The sequence below is a fragment of the Bufo bufo genome, chromosome 2 (genome assembly GCF_905171765.1).
Source record: "Bufo bufo chromosome 2, aBufBuf1.1, whole genome shotgun sequence".
Lineage (NCBI taxonomy): Eukaryota > Metazoa > Chordata > Amphibia > Anura > Bufonidae > Bufo > Bufo bufo.
In genome coordinates this window covers 30,274,775-30,297,111 of record NC_053390.1, presented here as the reverse complement: position 1 = coordinate 30,297,111, position 22,337 = coordinate 30,274,775, and the positions used below count along the sequence as shown (strand labels likewise).

General features: G+C 50.7%; 1 protein-coding gene across 4 annotated transcripts; it reads right to left on the bottom strand.

Annotated features, from left to right (window-relative positions):
- Positions 1–8,696: 8,696 nt before the first annotated feature.
- MYORG (myogenesis regulating glycosidase (putative)) lies at positions 8,697–21,999 on the bottom strand. 4 transcript variants are annotated; one of them, XM_040420835.1, is made up of 2 exons: positions 21,937–21,999; positions 8,697–13,340 (listed from the first exon to the last, which is right to left on the bottom strand). In XM_040420835.1, exon 2 carries the CDS (start codon positions 13,284–13,286, stop codon positions 11,262–11,264), a length of 2,025 nt encoding a protein of 674 aa, XP_040276769.1. In that variant the 5' UTR covers positions 13,287–13,340; positions 21,937–21,999; the 3' UTR covers positions 8,697–11,261. The 4 variants fall into 4 exon arrangements, with proteins under 4 accessions (XP_040276769.1, XP_040276770.1, XP_040276772.1 ...); XM_040420836.1 differs by lacking the exon at positions 21,937–21,999 and adding an exon at positions 16,896–17,086; XM_040420838.1 differs by lacking the exon at positions 21,937–21,999 and adding an exon at positions 15,896–15,906.
- Between the last annotated feature and the right edge of the window lie 338 nt (positions 22,000–22,337).

Here is a 22,337-nt window from a genome sequence, read left to right as displayed (position 1 = left end):
GCGGGGAAAAAACATCCTCAATCTCCCCCCCACCCGGATGTCACTGGTTTCCATTTCCTTTCTGGGGAGCAGAAGCGGGAGCCCTACCTTTCCCCCCTTTGGGGTAACTGAAACGGCCCGACTTGCCCTTTCCCGTGTATTGACTACCTTGGTTGGAAGGGGCACGAAAGGGATACTTCCTTTTATAGACCTTCTCCTCCGGAAAACCCTTCTTTTTATCGGAGGCCCTCTCTAGGATTTTCTCTAGTTCAGGTCCGAAAACATATTCTCCAGAGAAAGGGATGCCACATAATCTGGATTTAGATACTTTGTCCCCCTACCAGCACTTCACCCACAAGGCACGGCGAGCTGCATTGGACAGACCCGCATCTTTTGCTGAAAAACGCACTGACTCCGCGGAAGCGTCTGCCAAAAAAGCTGTAGCGGATTTTAACAGGGGAATGGCGCTCATGATTTCATTTGTAGAGGAATCGTCGGAGGCCCTATTCTCTAACTCAGAGAGCCAGATGAACATAGATCTGGCCACGGAAGTGGCTGCTATGTTTGACTTAAGCGTGAGCATGGCCGCTTCCCAGGATCTCCTCAGCAGGCCGTCGGCCTTTCTATCCAGTGGATCTCTGAGTTGAGAAGCATCCTCAAATGGTAGGCTGGTTTTCTTATTGACCCTAGCTACCTGGGCGTCAATCTTAGGGATAGTATTAAATGTCCTAGCTTCTTCCTGATCAAAGAGAAGCCGGTTCTGGAAGGATCTGGCGACGCCTAGTCGTTTCTCCGGATCTGCCCATTCATCCAAAATCATCCCCTTGATGTTCTCGTTAATAGGGAAGACTCTGGATTTTTTTACCCTGAGACCTCCAAACATCTCATCTTGTACTGACGGCGTAGAGGGAACCTCCTCTACTCCCATAGTAGCTCTAACGGCTTTTAACAGCTCGGGCATATCCTCAGAGGAAAAATAAAATTTCCTTCTGTTTTCTGAAAAATCCCGTTCAGAGAGCTTATCTTTATCCTCTATGTGTTTAGAGGAGGAAGCTGAACCCCCATAAACCTCAGAGTCGGATGAGACATCATCGTCCGATTTGTGGCGTTTAGCGGGGGGCTCCGAAACCACAGGCTTCACTGTCTGAAGAGAGGAAAAGGCCGCAAAAGAGGATTTAATTTCTTCCTGCATCATGGACTTAATCTCATCCATGAGGGACGGTTGTTCCTCCCGGACAATTTTAGTAATGCAGACCCTGCACAGTTTCTTAGGGTAATCATCAGGAAGTCGTTTGAGGCATGAGATACACTTCAATGACTTCTTGGGTTTTCTCAGAGGTTCATTTGCAGTCTGGAAAACCAAGAGAGAAAAACCCCATTAAAATGTGCCCCGGTGAGAGAGGAAGAAAAAAACTCTCCCATATGGGGAACTTACGGACGGTAGAGTAGAGGACTCGGTGTGTTCAGAGGCAGACATCCTGTAGTACAGCCGAAATCAGGTAGGTACTCACCGCAGGACGCTGCCGGCAGGAGAATCCATTTGAATCTTCCCGCCTTCTGAAGCCGGCCCCCTCCGTCCGCGTCACTTCCGGAAACGTCCGGCTACCCGGAAGTGACGAATTTGTATAGCGCCGCACGGCGCTGGGAGCACAAGCCGGCATGGTTTCGATGAACCAGCGGGCATCTCCGTGCTCCCGGGAGCAGGCCCCAGATCAACTGGAGGCGAGTCTCTCCCTACCCCCCCCTGTCCGGCGTTAGTACGAGACCGCGGGCAGACAGGGGGGGCCCCGCAAAAGCAGGTACGCGACTCCATACCACTTCTGCCTTCATCTCCACGGCGGCTGCCTGCGGAGACCTTTCTCCGCCCCTGTCCTCTGTAGGGACAGGAAACACTGGTGTTTGGTGGTGGGAGGAGAACATTTAAACCTTTCTCTGCTTCCTGCCCCTACAGAGGTCAGGGGTCAATCTCCTTGTATGGCCGTCGTGGTGATGATATGGAAATAAATATTTAGTAGTAGCGCCATCAGTTCAGTATGGTACCTGACACACAGGAGATGTGATCTGTGTAGGGGTAGTAGTAGTGACAGTAGTATCAGCACAGCATGCAACCTGACAGACAAGGCAGATGTGTGACTGTGTAGGGATAGTAACATAGTTACAAATAGTTAATACAGTTAAAAAAAACAACAACAAAAAAAAAACAACATACGTCCATCAAGTTCAACCAAGGGATAGGTGGGGACACGAATCCCCGAAGGAAGTGAGACTCAGATTTCTACACATTTTCAGAAGCATTAATGTCATTTGGGGGATTCAATCAGCACAACCCTATATGCAGGTGCACATCGCTATGGCGAAATACATATACAAAGAAATAGAGGCGACCTTGACGTGGTGAGTGGCTTATTACGCTTTGGCCAAAATGTACACCAATGCCTCATCCAGCATAGAGTCAGGGCAGAATGCTGGTTGCAGCGTGCTATTGCATTTGTGTCTTTTTCTTTGTATATGTATTTCTCCATAGCGATGTGCACCTGCATACAGGGTTGTGCTGACCGAATCCCCCACATTTTTTCTTTGTAGTACATATTGGAGGCGTGGCGATCTCCTTGGAGTCATTGCACACCTGACCAGTCAATCTGTCCTGAAGGCTGGTTTTAAAGTCAGTATAAAACAGAGTCTGCTTATATAACACCTACCAGTAGCCATTTGGCTCCAGGAGAAGTATATGGTGGGCTCAGCGTGCATGTTGGTACTTGCATCCCTGGATCCGATGAAAGCTGTAATGGCACCGGACGGGGTTAAAAGCAGAGTGTGCTTGGCGTGCATGCTATACCTGCGCTCCCTGGACTTTGTGTGGCTGTCATGGCCCATAAACAGGTAGGAACTAGTCTTAGGGACCACTCCATAGAGGCGATCTTGACATAGTGAGTGGCTTATTACGCTTTGGCCAAAATGTACACAAATCCCTTATCCAGCATGGAGGCAGGGCAGAATGCTGGATATAGAGTGCGATCACATTTGTGTCTTTTTCTTTATTAATGTCATTTACTTTCAAAAATTCATCTAAACCCTTTTTAAACCCGTCCCCTGTTCCTGCTGTGACCACGTCCGGAGGTGACTATTCCACAGATCCACCGTTCTTACAGTAAAGCTTTGACGCTTCTGGAGACTGAACCTTTTCTTCTCCAGTCGGAGGCAGCGCCCCCTTGTCTTTTGAGGGCATTTTACATGGAACAGTTTTTCACCGTATTTTTTGTATGGCCCATCTATATATTTGTATAGGTTAATCATGTCCCCCCCCTTAGTCGTAGTAGTAGCGGCAGCAGCAGCAGTATAATATGGAACCTGACAGACAAGGCAGATGTGCAGCTGTGTAGGGGTAGTAGTAGTGGCAGTAGGGGGAATAGCAGCAGCAATACAGTATGGAACAGTATGGCCGGCAGACAGCAGCAGTTGGATCCGTGGGCTGGCAATATATAGCCGCTGTCAGCAATGGCAGATCTGTTCATCGTTATCAGCCAGAGGTGATAGGTCCTCAGTATCCGATTGGTGAGGTCTGACGCCCGGGACTCCCGCTGATTATCGGTTTCACAAGGCAGCGCCGCTCCTGTGAACACCGGAGCCATCTCTCTGCTTTTCCTAGGCCAGTGACAACATGTTCAAGTGTCCTAGGCGCAGCTCAGCTCCATAGAAGTGAATTAAGCTGAGCTGCGATACCAAGCACAACCGCTATACAATGTACGGCGTTGTGCTTGGGGAGCACGGAGAAGGCCGTGGCACTCACAGGAGCGCTGCTGCCTTCTCAAAAAGCTGATCAGCTGGAGTCCTGGGTGTCAGACCCCCACCGATCAGATACTGATGACCTATCCAGAGGATCGCGCATCAGTTAAAAAAAAAAAAAAAAAAAGTCCTAGGAAACCCTTTTAAATAGGAGACATACACAAAGATACTGTGTTTTATATATAGCTATAGCCCTTTAGCGGGTTCTGTTCTGACCAATCGATTAACATTTCACCTCTGACTATTAAATGTATTGATTATTTGTTATCTATTTTACTTATTAAGTATTATACGTGCTTTTATTTAATTGTCCAGTTGTTTGTTTGTTCAGAACATATAACGGTAATTATTTAGTGAATTAATTTGTAAAAGGTGAAATTATATGATGAATTTGTGGCTTGGTTTGACGCTAATTTCCGTTATGACCACTAGGGGCAGCACACGGGCCCCAACCTGTAGACGCACTGCTCCTCCGGGCTTCATTTCATCTTCTGCACATGTGCTCATTACTTCTTTCCTCATCGAAGGCGCTTCAGTCAGTGCACAGGCGCGTCACACCACCCCGCTTTCTATGACGCATGTCCTGCTTCAACTTTTGAGGTATATCTCCTCCTCCCTCCACACACGTCTGACACCAAGCTCAGGGAGCGTCATCTTCTCCCACCAACATGGTTGTGGCTGTAAAGGGGCGAGTATTAATCATCGGTTTTGCAGCACATTTGCTATTTTGAGTGTCACCCTCTAATCAGCTAATCAATATAAAACTCCTGTAAAGGTTTCCTAAGCCTTTAAATCGTCCCTCAGTCTGATTCAGGAGGATACACAATCATGGGGAAGACTGCTGACTTGACAGTTGTCCAGAAGACAGTCACTGACAACCTCCAAAAGGAGGGTAAGCCACAAAAAGTAATTGTTAAAGAAGCTGGCTGTTTACAGAGTGCTGTATCCACGCTTGAAATCGATCACTCTGCATGTTATGAATCTATATAATATATATAATTCACTTTTTGGATTACTAAATAAACTTTTCAATGATATTCTAATTTAGTTTAATATAATTTAAATAGCACACAGCACCAGTTATATCCGTCATCAGAACATGGTACCAGTTATACCGTATCAGAGTCATCAGCACACAGCAGTAGTAATATCAGAGTAACCAGCGCATGGTACCAGTTATATCAGTCATCAGCATGTAGCACCAGATATATCAGCATCATCATGTAGCATGTTATACCAGAGACACCAGCACATGGCACCAGTGATATCAGAGACACCAGCACATGGCACCAGTGATATCAGAGACACCAGCACATGGCACCAGTTGTATCAGAGACACCAGCACATGGCACCAGTGATATCAGAGACACCAGCACATGGCACCAGTTGTATCAGAGACACCAGCACATGGCACCAGTTGTATCAGAGACACCAGCACATGGCACCAGTTGTATCAGAGACACCAGCACATGGCACCAGTTGTATCAGAGACACCAGCACATGGCACCAGTTGTATCAGAGACACCAGCACATGGCACCAGTTGTATCAGAGACACCAGCACATGGCACCAGTTGTATCAGAGACACCAGCACATGGCACCAGTTGTATCAGAGACACCAGCACATGGCACCAGTTGTATCAGAGACACCAGCACATGGCACCAGTTGTATCAGAGACACCAGCACATGGCACCAGTTGTATCAGAGACACCAGCACATGGCACCAGTTGTATCAGAGACACCAGCACATGGCACCAGTTGTATCAGAGACACCAGCACATGGCACCAGTTGTATCAGAGACACCAGCACATGGCACCAGTTGTATCAGAGACACCAGCACATGGCACCAGTTGTATCAGAGACACCAGCACATGGCACCAGTTGTATCAGAGACACCAGCACATGGCACCAGTTGTATCAGAGACACCAGCACATGGCACCAGTTGTATCAGAGACACCAGCACATGGCACCAGTTGTATCAGAGACACCAGCACATGGCACCAGTTGTATCAGAGACACCAGCACATGGCACCAGTTGTATCAGTGTCACCAGCACATGGCACCAGGTATCACAGCGACATCCATTCATGCAGTGACCACATATGAAAACGATGATTACAAACCCAAGAGTTTTATTAGAACTATACGACACGAACAGATATTTAAAGGCACATCAAACATATACATTTTACGGGTAAATTCCCTTTTATGTGTTAACACTTTCCTCTGTGAAGCATTTTGTGCGTTACAAGTCTGTTATACTTTCATGATCTGTAAACGCATTATACACAGCGACGACATAGAAAATGAACGTTCCTGACGCCAGGTGCTCGAGCTATCCTCCAGTCCCACAATGAGGATTTCATGGAGTAAAAACGTCAGTAGAAACAAGGATTTAGCTTATTACATTCCACAAGATGAGATTTTCCTTTGGTAATTCACATTTATTATGGATTCACAAAAATAAAAAAATTGCTCAAAGCCCCCCGTCTCAGATAGAAAAAAAAAAAAAAGTCGTTGCATGCAGCTGTAAGTCAGTTTGCTCCATTGGGGACGGATCTGGTACTACCTCATGGTTTCCATTAAAACCAGGTGAATTGAGCACCGACAAAGCTCTTGGCCACAGAGGGCTTGAGTATATATCACTTAGAGACATAATAATAGGAGTATCACCCCCAGTATAGCGTCCTAGCTCCTCCTTGCTGCTGATCAAATTCTCTACAGGAAGCCAGTTAGGCTCCAGTGGGGCAAGCATCGGTTTAATGTTTTGGGGATCAGAGGGTCATCCTATCAAGACACCTGTCCATCGGCTCTTTAAGAAGGATATGGAAGAAGCTACCAAAGGGCAACACCCTAGGTAATTCAGAGCTTAGAAACACAGATGTTGCATAAAAAGTTCTTCGTTTTTTCTGGATTTATCTGCACATTGGCATTCTGCGCCATTTTTGGCCCTCCTCTCCTCATACATTAACTAGGTGGATCTCCACCCAGCATACAGAACTAATGTGACCGAAGGGAACAACATACGCCAAAGGCAAAGTGCAAGAACTACACAACATGAAGACACCATTTTTAACTCTGTAAGATGATGGGTTTTTCCCAAAAAATGGTGTTCAGAGGCCTCAAAGTTTCCCACCGTTCTCTACTTCCTGCTCCTGTCTCAACACACCGGAATGGCCCGCTCAACGCATCACTGTTTGAGGTGGTCACAGCTGAGCAGGCGATTCCAGACATTCCCCGTGCGTCAAGGCAGTGGAGGACCAGGAGAGGACAGGGACCAATGACTAATGATTGTCACCCACCGTGAGCCCACTGCCACTCTTCACCTGGAGAAGGTGGTGACTTTTGTCAGGAGTCACAATTCACGTCCAGTGCCTTCGGCAGCAACTTCCCCAACGAAACAGCTGTTTCCCAGGATTCTTGAGAGCCAGATCCATAAAGAGGTCATCTCTGGTGTGACTACCCCTATCACGCACTGTCAGGGCCCTACGTTTGGTGTATGCACCAGGCAGATCAGTAGATCTACTCCCCCTCCCCCTGTATGAGAAAGTGCAGCAGATGGCGCCTTCTTGTACACCGCAACGAGGTATACTGCGCACCATCAAGGGTTTTAGTTACAATCAGAATAAAAAGGACAGAAGAGGCCACAGTATGACTATACGAGTTAGGGTCCATTCACATCTCCATATGTGTTTTGCGGATCCACAAAACACGGACACTGGCAATGTGTGTTACGCATTTTGCGGACCGCACATCGCCGGCACAGTCATAGAAAATGTCTTTTCTTGTCCACAATTGCGGACAAGAATAGGACAAGTTCTATTTTTTAGCGGAACGGAAGTGCGGATCCGCAAATGCTGACAGCACATTCCGGCCCCATTGAAAATGAATGGGTCTGCACCAGCTAGCTTAATAGGGTTAAATCTGGTGACAGAATCCCTTTAAATGTAGCACCCAGCGGAGTTTCCCTTCAAGCCACAACCCCATGTTCATTATGAATACCCATCGACTGGGGGGAGGCGATACCGTCCTCTTTGGCACAAACAAAAAAATAAAATTGCTCAAGAAACGATGTGTCAGTTAACTGCCCGAATAGAATGCTAAAATAAAATAAAACTTGTATTAACCACTTCCTGACATGGCAATTTTATTTTTTAAGTTTCCATGCCTGAAGACACAACTTTTTTTAATTTCTCCGTTCACATAGCCGAAAGAGGGCTTGCTTTTTGCGGGACAATTTGTATTTTCTTTTTTTTTTTTAACAATATATTTTTATTGTATATTTAAGAAAAAGAAAAATTTTACAAAGCTGTAACATTCAAGTAGTGAATTGAAAAAAAAAAAAATAAATAATGGCACTACTTAACATTACATATGATATGGTGGAAGTTAAATTATTATTTTTTTTTAATTCCAAATTTGGTAGATTTGGGGAAAAAAAATAAAATAACGCAAGTCGGCCACAGTCTTATTTGCTTTGTTTTTACGGCATTCCTGTAAAACAGATCTGTCCCTTCGTCAGCATGATTACAATAATACCACATTTATATTGTTTTAATATTTAATAAAAAATTTGGGTAAAATATTTTGTAAATTTTTTTGTGGGAGGTTAAGTGACAAAAAAAATTAAAAAAAATAATTGAAAAATGGCCATTTTTATTTTTTTCCCGTTACGACAATCAACATACAGGATAAATATGTTTACATTTTAATAGTTCAGTCGTTTTGGGACTCGGTGGTGCGAATATTATTATTTATTTTTTTTTTTATTATGGGCAAAGGGGTTGATTTGAATTTTTAATTATTTTGAAATGTAAAAAAAAAAAAAATATATATATATATATATATATATATATACACATACTTTTTTTTAAAAACATTTTTTTTTTAAAAAATGGCAAATCGCGCTGCACCTGAGGGGTTAACTGGCGTGGATTGCAGCGCCCTGTCATAAAGGCCGGGTGTCGGGTATGTGATTCTGCCGCCGACACTCGCCTCAGGAATTTGTATTAATTGGTCAGTTATCATCATTGGTGGCGCAGTGGCCACAGCCCCTCCCCTTCTCCGCCCCTCTTTCTTTTTATTGGCAGTAGCAGCACAGGGCGGAAGGACAAAGAGACTCCTTCTCCCCGTGCTGCTGAGGAGAACATGGAGCGCGCTGAGAGCAGCGTGCGCCATGTTCTCTGTTACTAGGCTGTGCAGTAGCACTACTGCACAGCCTAGTATCGGTAAAAGTCAAATCCAGTTATCGAATCGATACTTGTACAAAAGTATTGATTCGGTATCGATAATTCGATACCCGCTGCAACCCTACCTCCATGGTCACAAATGACCACTAAGGGTTGAATATCTGTGATCGGCGTTATAGCCGATCGCAGACATTAGCCTCAGGCATCTCCTGTGTGAAAGACGGTGGCTATGGTGCCCAATACGCTCTGGAGCAGGCGCCATCTTTAAAGTGCCGCCATCCGCCATACCTGAACGGTGAATGTCGTGAAGATGTTAATAATTGTGGTTATTTTATTTTAGTGCTCTATTTAGGCATTTAAACTCAAATTACATAAATCCTATAAATGTTGTCACCACGACGTCCAAATGACGTCACAAACAGAAAACATGAGAACAGGGATCAGCAACCTCCGGCACTCCAGCTGTGGTGAAACTACCACTCCCAGCATGCACACTTGCTTGACTGTTGTCAGAACGCCCATAGAAGTGAACGGAGCATGTTGGGAGTTGACGTTTCACCAGCGCTGGAGGCCGGAGGTTGCTGTTCCCTGCACTACAAGAACCTTCTCTCAGCAGCTGCCTGGCACTGTGCAGCCTTCACCAACTCAACTGCGGCAAACGCCACCGGGCTTCTTACCACCATCCTATGGGATATCTGAACTTGCCCCACGTGTAAATAAGCTTCAATCTGATTGGCCGCTACGAGGAAGGTTGGAACACAAGAAACACATCTATATGCCTGGAAGAAGTGCAATCAGCAGGCGGGTGCATGGTGCAAGAGGAAGCACTTAGAAGGCGGTGGAGACATTGGACGCAAAGATGATCACAGCCTCAGACCACAACGAAGATCCTCACAGCTACAGAAAATCCTGGAAACATTAGAGACATCAACTCAGATGAAATCTGGACGGGGAAGACAACTAACGGTCTCCTAAGAGCAATATGTCAGTGCAGTTCTCCTCCTCACCCACCAGGGGGAGCAGATGCACCATCCAGTGGCTGACTTATTACACGTATTATAACGGCTCTAGCTTTGTCTTCATAGGTAGCAGGGGGAGGGGCTGATTATGTCCCACAATGCATTGCAGTAGGATATATTATATTAGTGAGCTGCCAGAAGAGTCTACAGTCATTACATCAATCTCACCAAAATAACCGGAAGCGATCAAAATCTCTGATCTTTATCTCGGATCTTGAGATTTCAGTTAAAGGAACCTTCCCGCTTCCGCACTTACGCCCAATGACCCACAATGACATCATGACGTAAAGGCGGGGCACTCGCTATGGGGAGCGGTGTACGACGAGTTCTCCTTTAAGGGTTTATTGGTGGAACTGGCAATGTATTTACTTCCCGCGGCGCTTCGTACTATTGTTACGCTGGTGAAATCGTGTAGAATACTATATACAATGAGATGATCCATAAGTCACAATATGGCGACCGTCTGGCCACACCCCTTAACCCCTTATACAGCCAAAAAAATTAAATAAAATGGTGCCATATACTGGTCACTATGATCCTAGCGGAGTTTTACGTCCTCGATGGGCGAGACCCCTTCTGCCGGCATCTACTCACGTTTCCCTTATTATACTGAATATCGGGCAATCTATAGGGTTACAGAGAAAAGAAAAATAAGCTACAAACAGCACCAGCGACCCCGATGGAGGGGGTCACAGCTTACACAGGTGGGAGGGGAGCGAGGGGCTATGCCCTATCATTCCTTTCTTAGCATGAGTTAAACTGCACATAGTATCAGCCCGGAATCTCTACATCACCACGGACCCGCCTCTGAGGAACCTAAGCCGACCCGATGGGAGATAACTTGTGCAGACAGAACGTCCATAAAGGAGGCGCACCTTCAGAACCTTACACAATTAATCTTGGGCATATACTCCGGTCTCCCCCAGAGCTGCACTCTTAATTCTGCTAGTTTCCTGTGATCAGAAGGCAGTGCATTGTGGGAGCTCACATGACACAGAGTTGAGTTCTTAGGCCACCTATCTGACGGGGTGGAGCTAGACTACCGTCTACGGCCAAGAGGAACTGACAGAATTTTGAGTACAGCTCGGGAGATGACCAGAGTATAAGATGTAGCTCTACACGCAATGGATTTCCAAACGTGAAATGAAGTCACAAGTGCAGCCATATTGGAAGACATTGTGGCCGGTTAGTCTTCTCGGAGGATAAGTCGGGTTAATACTTGATGTTTCTGGATGATTTGCTGGTGAGAAGCAAAAATGCTGCACTGTTACCGTGCTGGAACCCGGCATTTAAGACACCCAGGTGAAATAGGCCACTTCATCCAAGTCTACGGGATAGTCCGTCAATAGTATAGGTGTCCTCTGGAAAAGTTCCCCTTTGTAGCTACGCCATTTGCCGGCAGGTAGGTAGACGTCACGTTCCAGTTTTCCTGGCTCTAGCACTGGGGCCACCATTAAGGTGTCTCCTATCAAAAACTGAGAATCAATCTTATGTGCGGCTTCATCGTTCGGAGAAATCCACCAAATTGGGCGTATGATGGGATCTCCAGTGTTGGTGACTTCTCCCGCAAGTTCCAGCAATAGAGGGGCGACCAAATACTCGTGGATTTTGGTGAATTTCTGAGCAATTTCAATGACCTCCTTATCAAAAACCCAGGGTGGGATGGAAAACTGCATGGAGGGCATAAAGGCGGAGAGCTCCAGCCACCGGATATAAAGCTCCTTCATATCTTTTGTGAAATTGGTGTAGGCATTACCTCCAATCATGTCCGGCAAGATGAAGGGGTAGCCCAACATACTGATGGTCAGGACGGTGGGTATGAGAGACTTTAGCCCCAGCTCATAGCCCCATTCAGAGTCCCGGTCAATGATTCTAAAGAAACATGATATGTTTTGAGACTGGTAACCAACTCGGAGCTCAGCGAGGTCATAAAACTGGTCGGCCATTTCCGTGTACCTCCTGCTGAAAATGTTGGGATCGGACAAGGGCTGGTAAGTGCTGAACTGACTAGGAAGGTAGCTGGTTTCTCCAGCGTCAAACTTAAATGATGAAATTCCATACTTTGTCCTCAGAAGTCTCAGGTTGCTTTGGAACCACTCTTTAGTACTGGGATTTGTAAAATCCAGGATAGCTCCAATCCCATTCCACCACTGTACCATGGCTGGTAGTCGACCGCTGGGTTCCTTCACAAAAAGGCCTCGCTCTATGCCAATGCCGAAGTTGGAGGAGTTATAGTTAATGAACGGGTGAATCCACAGGGTCACTTTGAAGCCATCTTCCTTCAACTTTTTAAACATGGCTGGGGCATCAGGAAACTTGACAGGATCAAAGTCAAAGTCTCCGTAGTATTTGGAGTACATGTCATCTATTTCAATGTGACTGTAATTAAAGTGGTATTGCTTGATGCTCTCGGTGAAGTTCAGAAGTTTCTCCTGGTTGATGTCAGTCTTGAACAGTGCCCATGTGGACCAGATAGGGTATTTGAAGGCACTTTCCGAAGGGATCCTGGTCGGCTTGTTAAAATATCTCCTCACCATGTACTTGTGGATGGAGGTGACGTCTAATCCGACGCACACTCTATAGCTCAGCTCCGGAAAGGGCTGTTTGCCGGGAGGAGGCTTATACGGGGAATCCTTATACCTCGCTTCAAAGAAAAACACCTTTTCTGTGCTGTTCCACCCCAGATGGAAAGGGACAGATGCGTTAATTTTTATAGCCGTCGCATTGGAGGAGAGCCAGTAGCTTTCTAAGATTCCACCAAAACCGTCTCTGAAGGAGTAGACATCACTGGTCACAAAAGGTTTGGGTTCTTTGTATCCGGATAGCTTGATGGGCCAGTGCTGCGTGCGCATCTCAGATCCTCCGTACCAATATGCGTTATCCCAGTACATGGTATGCAGGATGGACGTGTCGGCCACAAACTCCTCCCAGCGCACGCGGTAACACATGACCGTGTCCTTGTCCTTGGTTACCGTCTGAACAAAAAATTTCAACGGCCCCTTGTCCGATCTAGTACAAGACAAAATCTCCCCGTACTTCGCACAGGAATCTAAATCAAGAATTCCGGACTGGAAAGCCATTCTGAAGACCACCTTGCCTTGTTGGTTGTGTATGATGAACCCATCTTTCTTCAGGTACAGGAGCTCGGTCTTCAGACGATCAGCTTTGCGCAGGGAGATGGAGTAGTAGCACCAGGAGACCACTGCGCCTATGACCAGGATGACGCCCACCAGGACTGCGCCAATCAACGCCTTCTGCTCCTTAGGAACCTTCTGCTTGAGCGGAGTGATGTTCTCAGGCAGGAAGGTGTACATGATGATGGTCGTGCCTTCTGACTTACAGTCGGGGTAATGGACACTTCTTCATGCCTGAAAATCAAAAGAGAACACAAATGATCAAAAAATTTTAGATCTGAAGACAATGTTCAAGAATTTCCTGGAAGGTCTAGGTCAGGGATGGCCAACCTGCGGCTCTCCAGCTGTTGCAAAACTACAACTCCCAGAATGCTCAGACTGCCTACAGCAGGGCATGGTGGGAATTGTAGTTTCACAACACCTGGAGAACCGCAGGTTGGCCATCCCTGGTCTAGATGATGGCTAGATAACCTTAACATTTGGAGCAACTTGAAAGATCTTGTGATATCTGACCCCCATGATGACCACTGCTGTTACCAGACTCCGCGAGGGATGATCGCCTCGATCGGTGGCATCAGCAGAGACCACCAGTCACCATCCCTTGGCTGAACATTTTTTTGGCAGCGATGTTGTAGACATTTGCAACCATACGATACCTTAAAAGAATATTTTTGAATAAAGCTCTCCGTCTTCAGTGTATGCAGCTCCTACGCACACTGATGCGTCTCCAGGGTTACTGCCCATAAGCATACCCAGTGGATGCCAGTCCAGATACACAGGTCTGCATAGGAGCTGCATACGCAAAATGAGAGATTCTTAATCAACACTTCTTGCACAACTGCTGCATTTATATTTTTGAACGGAAATATTGAAACCTTTACTGCCATTTTCAACAACTCAGCTTTCTGTCAGTGAGAGGAAACACGGTTAACATTCACCCTGACCTCGCTCTGCGCGAGGTCATCTCGTTTGTGTGCGGAACTCGCTGCCAGCACAGTCTTCATACGTTGTTACAATCTGGGATGTTTAACTTACAACTGTAACAAACCCTACGCTGTGAGAAGTCATCGTTTGGGATGAGTTTTAGACCTAAAGAATGTGGCCTTCATCCCAGATCATGCAGTGGGTACAGCGGCTGATAACAGAGGACAATGCCCCCGCAGCTATCAGTGATGTGTCACACCGAGGGTTAACCACCGCTTCTTACATCTTCTCCTCCTGTGAAGGACGAAGGTAAGGAGGAGAGCGGTGACAGCGCCCGGCACACCAGGGGTTAACCACTGCTTCTTACATGTTCTCCTCCTGTGAAGGACAAAGGTAAGGAGGAGAGCGGCGACAGCGACCAGCACACCAGGGGTTAACCACTGCTTTTTACATCTATTCTTGTGAAGAAGGAGAGCGAAGACAGTGCCTGGCACACCGAGGGTTAACCACTGCTTCTTCCATCTCCTCCTCCTGTGAAGGACAGAGGGTAAGGAGGAGAGCGGTGACAGCGCCCGGCACACCGAGGGTTAACCACTGCTTTTTACATCTATTCTTGTGAAGGAGGAGAGCGAAGACAGTGCCTGGCACACCGAGGGTTAACCACTGCTTCTTCCATCTCCTCCTCCTGTGAAGGACGAGGGCAGGGAGGAGAGCGGTGACAGCGCCGGGCACACCGAGGGTTAACCACTGCTTCTTCCATCTTCTCCTCCTGTGAAGGACGAGGGTAGGGAGGAGAGCGGTGACAGCGCCGGGCACACCGAGGGTTAACCACTGCTTCTTCCATCTTCTCCTCCTGTGAAGGACAGAGGGTAAGGAGGAGAGCGGTGACAGCGCCGGGCACACCGAGGGTTAACCACTGATTCTTCCATCTTCTGATTCTGTGAAGGACAGAGGGCAGGGAGGAGAGCGGTGACAGCGCCGGCACACCGAGGGTTAACCACTGCTTCTTCCATCTTCTGATTCTGTGAAGGACAGAGGGCAAGGAGGAGAGCGGTGACAGTGCCGGCACACCGAGGGTTAACCACTGCTTCTTCCATCTTCTCCTCCTGTGAAGGACGAGGGCAGGGAGGAGAGCGGTGACAGCGCCGGGCACACCGAGGGTTAACCACTGATTCTTCCATCTTCTGATTCTGTGAAGGACGAGGGCAGGGAGGAGAGCGGTGACAGCGCCGGCACACCGAGGGTTAACCACTGCTTCTTCCATCTTCTCCTCCTGTGAAGGACGAGGGCAGGGAGGAGAGCGGTGACAGCGCCGGGCACACCGAGGGTTAACCACTGATTCTTCCATCTTCTGATTCTGTGAAGGACGAGGGCAGGGAGGAGAGCGGTGACAGCGCCGGCACACCGAGGGTTAACCACTGATTCTTCCATCTTCTCCTCCTGTGAAGGACGAGGGCAGGGAGGAGAGCGGTGACAGCGCCGGGCACACCGAGGGTTAACCACTGATTCTTCCATCTTCTGATTCTGTGAAGGACGAGGGCAGGGAGGAGAGCGGTGACAGCGCCGGCACACCGAGGGTTAACCACTGCTTCTTCCATCTTCTCCTCCTGTGAAGGACGAGGGCAGGGAGGAGAGCGGTGACAGCGCCGGCACACCGAGGGTTAACCACTGCTTCTTCCATCTTCTCCTCCTGTGAAGGACGAGGGTAAGGAGGAGAGCGGTGACAGCGCCCGGCACACCGAGGGTTAACCACTGATTCTTCCATCTTCTGATTCTGTGAAGGACAGAGGGTAGGGAGGAGAGCGGTGACAGCGCCGGGCACACAGCCTGGAGGGGAGGACGGGCACCTCTGCCAGGAAAGTCACCTGATTCTCAGAGCTGTGAAGAGGGTGACAATGTGCCAGTAACTGGGGCTATTAATACTCCGGCGCTGGAGGGGAGGGCGCGCTCATCTCCCCATCAGAACCACAAGGGCTCGACCCGTCCCCCTCCCCGCTCCTTGGCATTTATTCCAACCTACATTTTGTGTCCCAAATCAGGACTAACCAACACCTCTGCTTGCCTTCAGTGAATTACTTTTGTTTACTTCCCGAGACTGAAAACCTGCATAGACCTAATACTCCTCACAGCTGCGGCTTTGTTACAGTAGTATCCAGTCTGAACAGCCTGAACTCCGGCCGGATACACGTTTCCTGCACTGATACACTGTAACAACATCACGACAGAAGACAGACTACGCTGACACATGGTAACGAACCTGCTGCTGTGTGAGCGGCACTGGAGACCACAACCGCCTCCATCTCCTTTGAACTTGCGCACAGAATAACGTGCGAGAATGAATTTTCGAAGTCGCTTTGTAAGAATTTTCATCTTCACTGACAGCAAGCAGAGATGTTGACATCTGTGTTATCCTACACTCTCATACTAGATCTAAAACTAAAGCTAGACACAATGACGGGAGAGAGATAAGCTGCTACTGACACCTCTGATGCCGCTTATCCCCTGGAGGATCGGGCAGAGGAGGATCCAGCCAGTCCGATCTCTTATCCCTCTGGAGGGGGCATCACTCTTAAAGGGGTTCTCCGGTTTATACCCCCTACCCACCAATCATGCGTACCACTTGGACTTGTAAAACTCTGAGACGACCTGCTGCTATCAGAACACTGAGGGGTTAATGAAAAAAACTGTTACAAAGTTACAACTGACTGTTTCTATTTACACAAAGTAACAAGATTCTTAAAGTGACAGCGCATAATTATCCAAGAATGTTCTGGAGATAATCCGAGAGTCAAGACTGAACTGACAGATAAGAGGAGACGCAGGAAGACGCCTCAGCCCCGAAAATAAGCAGAAGACGTTACTTACAGTAGCGAGACCACCACCTCCAGCAGTGAGACCACCACCTCCAGACTGAAATAGACCAGGGAGAGGGGCGCTGAGTACGGACACTCAGCGGGCGACAGTTCAACATGTGACAACAAGAAGACACAGGTCACATGACTCCTCCAACTTCTAGAGCAAAGTCCCTGCACCCAGGAGAGGAGAATTCAGGGTGGGGCCAACAATCTGCAGAACTGGCAGGACTGGGTGCACAAACTTCTCAGCCCAAAAAAAAAAAAAAATAAAAAAAAAGTACAAGACTCTCCCCGCACTCAGTACCCCTCCACCAGTACACGGCTCCTCTCCCCGCACTCAGTACCCCTCCACCAGTACACGGCTCCTCTCCCAGCACTCAGTACCCCTCCACCAGTACACGGCTCCAGTCCCTGTACTCAGTACCCCTCCACCAGTACACGGCTCCAGTCCCTGTACTCAGTACCCCTCCACCAGTACACGGCTCCTCTCCCCGCACTCAGTACCCCTCCACCAGTACACGGCTCCTCTCCCAGCACTCAGTACCCCTCCACCAGTACACGGCTCCTCTCCCAGCACTCAGTACCCCTCCACCAGTACACGGCTCCAGTCCCTGCACTCAGTACCCCTCCACCAGTACACGGCTCCTCTCCCCGCACTCAGTACCCCTCCACCAGTACACGGCTCCTCTCCCAGCACTCAGTACCCCTCCACCAGTACACGGCTCCTCTCCCAGCACTCAGTACCCCTCCACCAGTACACGGCTCCAGTCCCTGCACTCAGTACCCCTCCACCAGTACACTGCTCCTCTCCCCGCACTCAGTACCCCTCCACCAGTACACGGCTCCTCTCCCAGCACTCAGTACCCCTCCACCAGTACACGGCTCCAGTCCCTGCACTCAGTACCCCTCCACCAGTACACGGCTCCTCTCCCAGCACTCAGTACCCCTCCACCAGTACACGGCTCCTCTCCCAGCACTCAGTACCCCTCCACCAGTACACGGCTCCAGTCCCTGTACTCAGTACCCCTCCACCAGTACACGGCTCCTCTCCCTGCACTCAGTACCCCTCCACCAGTACACGGCTCCTCTCCCAGCACTCAGTACCCCTCCACCAGTACACGGCTCCAGTCCCTGTACTCAGTACCCCTCCACCAGTACACGGCTCCTCTCCCCGCACTCAGTACCCCTCCACCAGTACACGGCTCCTCTCCCAGCACTCAGTACCCCTCCACCAGTACACGGCTCCTGTCTCTGCACTCAGTACCCCTCCACCAGTACACGGCTCCTCTCCCTGCACTCAGTACCCCTCCACCAGTACACGGCTCCAGTCCCTGCACTCAGTACCCCTCCACCAGTACACGGCTCCAGTCCCTGCACTCAGTACCCCTCCACCAGTACACGGCTCCAGTCCCTGCACTCAGTACCCCTCCACCAGTACACGGCTCCTCTGGCTGCACTCAGTACCCCTCCACCAGTACACGGCTCCTCTCCCAGCACTCAGTACCCCTCCACCAGTACACGGCTCCTCTCCCAGCACTCAGTACCCCTCCACCAGTACACGGCTCCTCTCCCAGCACTCAGTACCCCTCCACCAGTACACGGCTCCTCTCCCCGCACTCAGTACCCCTCCACCAGTACACGGCTCCTCTCCCCGCACTCAGTACCCCTCCACCAGTACACGGCTCCTCTCCCCGCACTCAGTACCCCTCCACCAGTACACGGCTCCTCTCCCCGCACTCAGTACCCCTCCACCAGTACACGGCTCCTCTCCCTGCACTCAGTACCCCTCCACCAGTACACGGCTCCTGTCCCTGTACTCAGTACCCCTCCACCAGTACACTGCTCCTCTCCCTGTACTCAGTACCCCTCCACCAGTACACGGCTCCTGTCTCTGCACTCAGTACCCCTCCACCAGTACACGGCTCCAGTCCCTGTACTCAGTACCCCTTCACCAGTACACGGCTCCTCTCCCAGCACTCAGTACCCCTCCACCAGTACACGGCTCCTCTCCCAGCACTCAGTACCCCTCCACCAGTACACGGCTCCAGTCCCTGTACTCAGTACCCCTCCACCAGTACACGGCTCCTGTCCCTGTACTCAGTACCCCTCCACCAGTACACGGCTCCAGTCCCCGCACTCAGTACCCCTCCACCAGTACACGGCTCCTCTCCCAGCACTCAGTACCCCTCCAGCAGTACACGGCTCCTCTCCCTGCACTCAGTACCCCTCCACCAGTACACGGCTCCTCTCCCAGCACTCAGTACCCCTCCACCAGTACACGGCTCCAGTCCCTGTACTCAGTACCCCTCCACCAGTACACGGCTCCTCTCCCCGCACTCAGTACCCCTCCACCAGTACACGGCTCCTCTCCCAGCACTCAGTACCCCTCCACCAGTACACGGCTCCTGTCTCTGCACTCAGTACCCCTCCACCAGTACACGGCTCCTCTCCCTGCACTCAGTACCCCTCCACCAGTACACGGCTCCAGTCCCTGCACTCAGTACCCCTCCACCAGTACACGGCTCCAGTCCCTGCACTCAGTACCCCTCCACCAGTACACGGCTCCAGTCCCTGCACTCAGTACCCCTCCACCAGTACACGGCTCCTCTGGCTGCACTCAGTACCCCTCCACCAGTACACGGCTCCAGTCCCCGCACTCAGTACCCCTCCACCAGTACACGGCTCCTCTCCCAGCACTCAGTACCCCTCCACCAGTACACGGCTCCTCTCCCAGCACTCAGTACCCCTCCACCAGTACACGGCTCCTCTCCCAGCACTCAGTACCCCTCCACCAGTACACGGCTCCTCTCCCCGCACTCAGTACCCCTCCACCAGTACACGGCTCCTCTCCCCGCACTCAGTACCCCTCCACCAGTACACGGCTCCTCTCCCCGCACTCAGTACCCCTCCACCAGTACACGGCTCCTCTCCCCGCACTCAGTACCCCTCCACCAGTACACGGCTCCTCTCCCTGCACTCAGTACCCCTCCACCAGTACACGGCTCCTGTCCCTGTACTCAGTACCCCTCCACCAGTACACTGCTCCTCTCCCTGTACTCAGTACCCCTCCACCAGTACACGGCTCCTGTCTCTGCACTCAGTACCCCTCCACCAGTACACGGCTCCAGTCCCTGTACTCAGTACCCCTTCACCAGTACACGGCTCCTCTCCCAGCACTCAGTACCCCTCCACCAGTACATGGCTCCTCTCCCAGCACTCAGTACCCCTCCACCAGTACACGGCTCCAGTCCCTGTACTCAGTACCCCTCCACCAGTACACGGCTCCTGTCCCTGTACTCAGTACCCCTCCACCAGTACACTGCTCCTCTCCCTGCACTCAGTACCCCTCCACCAGTACACGGCTCCAGTCCCCGCACTCAGTACCCCTCCACCAGTACACGGCTCCTCTCCCAGCACTCAGTACCCCTCCACCAGTACACGGCTCCTCTCCCAGCACTCAGTACCCCTCCACCAGTACACGGCTCCTCTCCCCGCACTCAGTACCCCTCCACCAGTACACGGCTCCTCTCCCAGCACTCAGTACCCCTCCACCAGTACACGGCTCCTCTCCCAGCACTCAGTACCCCTCCACCAGTACACGGCTCCTCTCCCAGCACTCAGTACCCCTCCACCAGTACACGGCTCCTCTCCCAGCACTCAGTACCCCTCCACCAGTACACGGCTCCTCTGGCTGCACTCAGTACCCCTCCACCAGTACACGGCTCCTCTCCCAGCACTCAGTACCCCTCCACCAGTACACGGCTCCTCTCCCCGCACTCAGTACCCCTCCACCAGTACACGGCTCCTCTCTCTGCACTCAGTACCCCTCCACCAGTACACAGCTCCTCTGGCTGCACTCAGTACCCCTCCACCAGTACACGGCTCCTCTCCCAGCACTCAGTACCCCTCCACCAGTACACGGCTCCTCTGGCTGCACTCAGTACCCCTCCACCAGTACACGGCTCCTCTCCCAGCACTCAGTACCCCTCCACCAGTACACAGCTCCTCTGGCTGCACTCAGTACCCCTCCACCAGTACACGGCTCCTCTCCCAGCACTCAGTACCCCTCCACCAGTACACGGCTCCTCTCCCAGCACTCAGTACCCCTCCACCAGTACACAGCTCCTCTCCCCGCACTCAGTACCCCTCCACCAGTACACGGCTCCTCTCCCCGCACTCAGTACCCCTCCACCAGTACACGGCTCCTCTCCCTGCACTCAGTACCCCTCCACCAGTACACGGCTCCTCTCCCTGCACTCAGTACCCCTCCACCAGTACACGGCTCCTCTCCCAGCACTCAGTACCCCTCCACCAGTACACGGCTCCAGTCCCTGCACTCAGTACCCCTCCACCAGTACACGGCTCCTCTCCCAGCACTCAGTACCCCTCCACCAGTACACGGCTCCTCTGGCTGCACTCAGTACCCCTCCACCAGTACACGGCTCCAGTCCCCGCACTCAGTACCCCTCTACCAGTACACGGCTCCTCTCCCAGCACTCAGTACCCCTCCACCAGTACACGGCTCCTCTCCCAGCACTCAGTACCCCTCCACCAGTACACGGCTCCTCTCCCTGCACTCAGTACCCCTCCACCAGTACACGGCTCCTCTCCCTGCACTCAGTACCCCTCCACCAGTACACGGCTCCTCTCCCAGCACTCAGTACCCCTCCACCAGTACACGGCTCCTCTCCCAGCACTCAGTACCCCTCCACCAGTACACGGCTCCAGTCCCTGCACTCAGTACCCCTCCACCAGTACACGGCTCCTCTCCCAGCACTCAGTACCCCTCCACCAGTACACGGCTCCAGTCCCTGCACTCAGTACCCCTCCACCAGTACACGGCTCCTCTCCCAGCACTCAGTACCCCTCCACCAGTACACGGCTCCTCTCCCTGCACTCAGTACCCCTCCACCAGTACACGGCTCCTCTGGCTGCACTCAGTACCCCTCCACCAGTACACGGCTCCTCTCCCTGCACTCAGTACCCCTCCACCAGTACACGGCTCCTCTCCCAGCACTCAGTACCCCTTCACCAGTACACGGGACACTCACCAGTCTCTTGATCGCTGTTTTCTCCATTGTTTTGCAGGAAGTGCCTCCAAGCCCAGAAGTTGCAGCCTCTCTGTGATTGGACAACTGGACTGTCAACCAGTGGGAGGGCGGGGCCAACTGCGGGGGATTGTGGGAGATGTAGTTTTCTTTCAGTTAATTATTATTGGAGCAAGCAGAGGAAATAGGAGGGTAATACTGTCTGATGAGCTGTGTATCTAATCCTATCCTGTGTGATACTGCCTGCTGAGCTCTGTATCTAATCCTATCCTGTGTGATACAGTCTGCTGAGCTGTGTATCTAATCCTATCCTGTGTGATACAGTCTGCTGAGCTGTGTATCTAATCCTATCCTGTGTGATACAGTCTGCTGAGCTGTGTATCTAATCCTATCCTGTGTGATAC

Bases quoted from the DNA above. Each gene is read 5' to 3' on its own strand.
- MYORG (XM_040420835.1), bottom strand. From the start codon at position 13,286: ATGTACACCTTCCTGCCTGAGAACATCACTCCGCTCAAGCAGAAGGTT.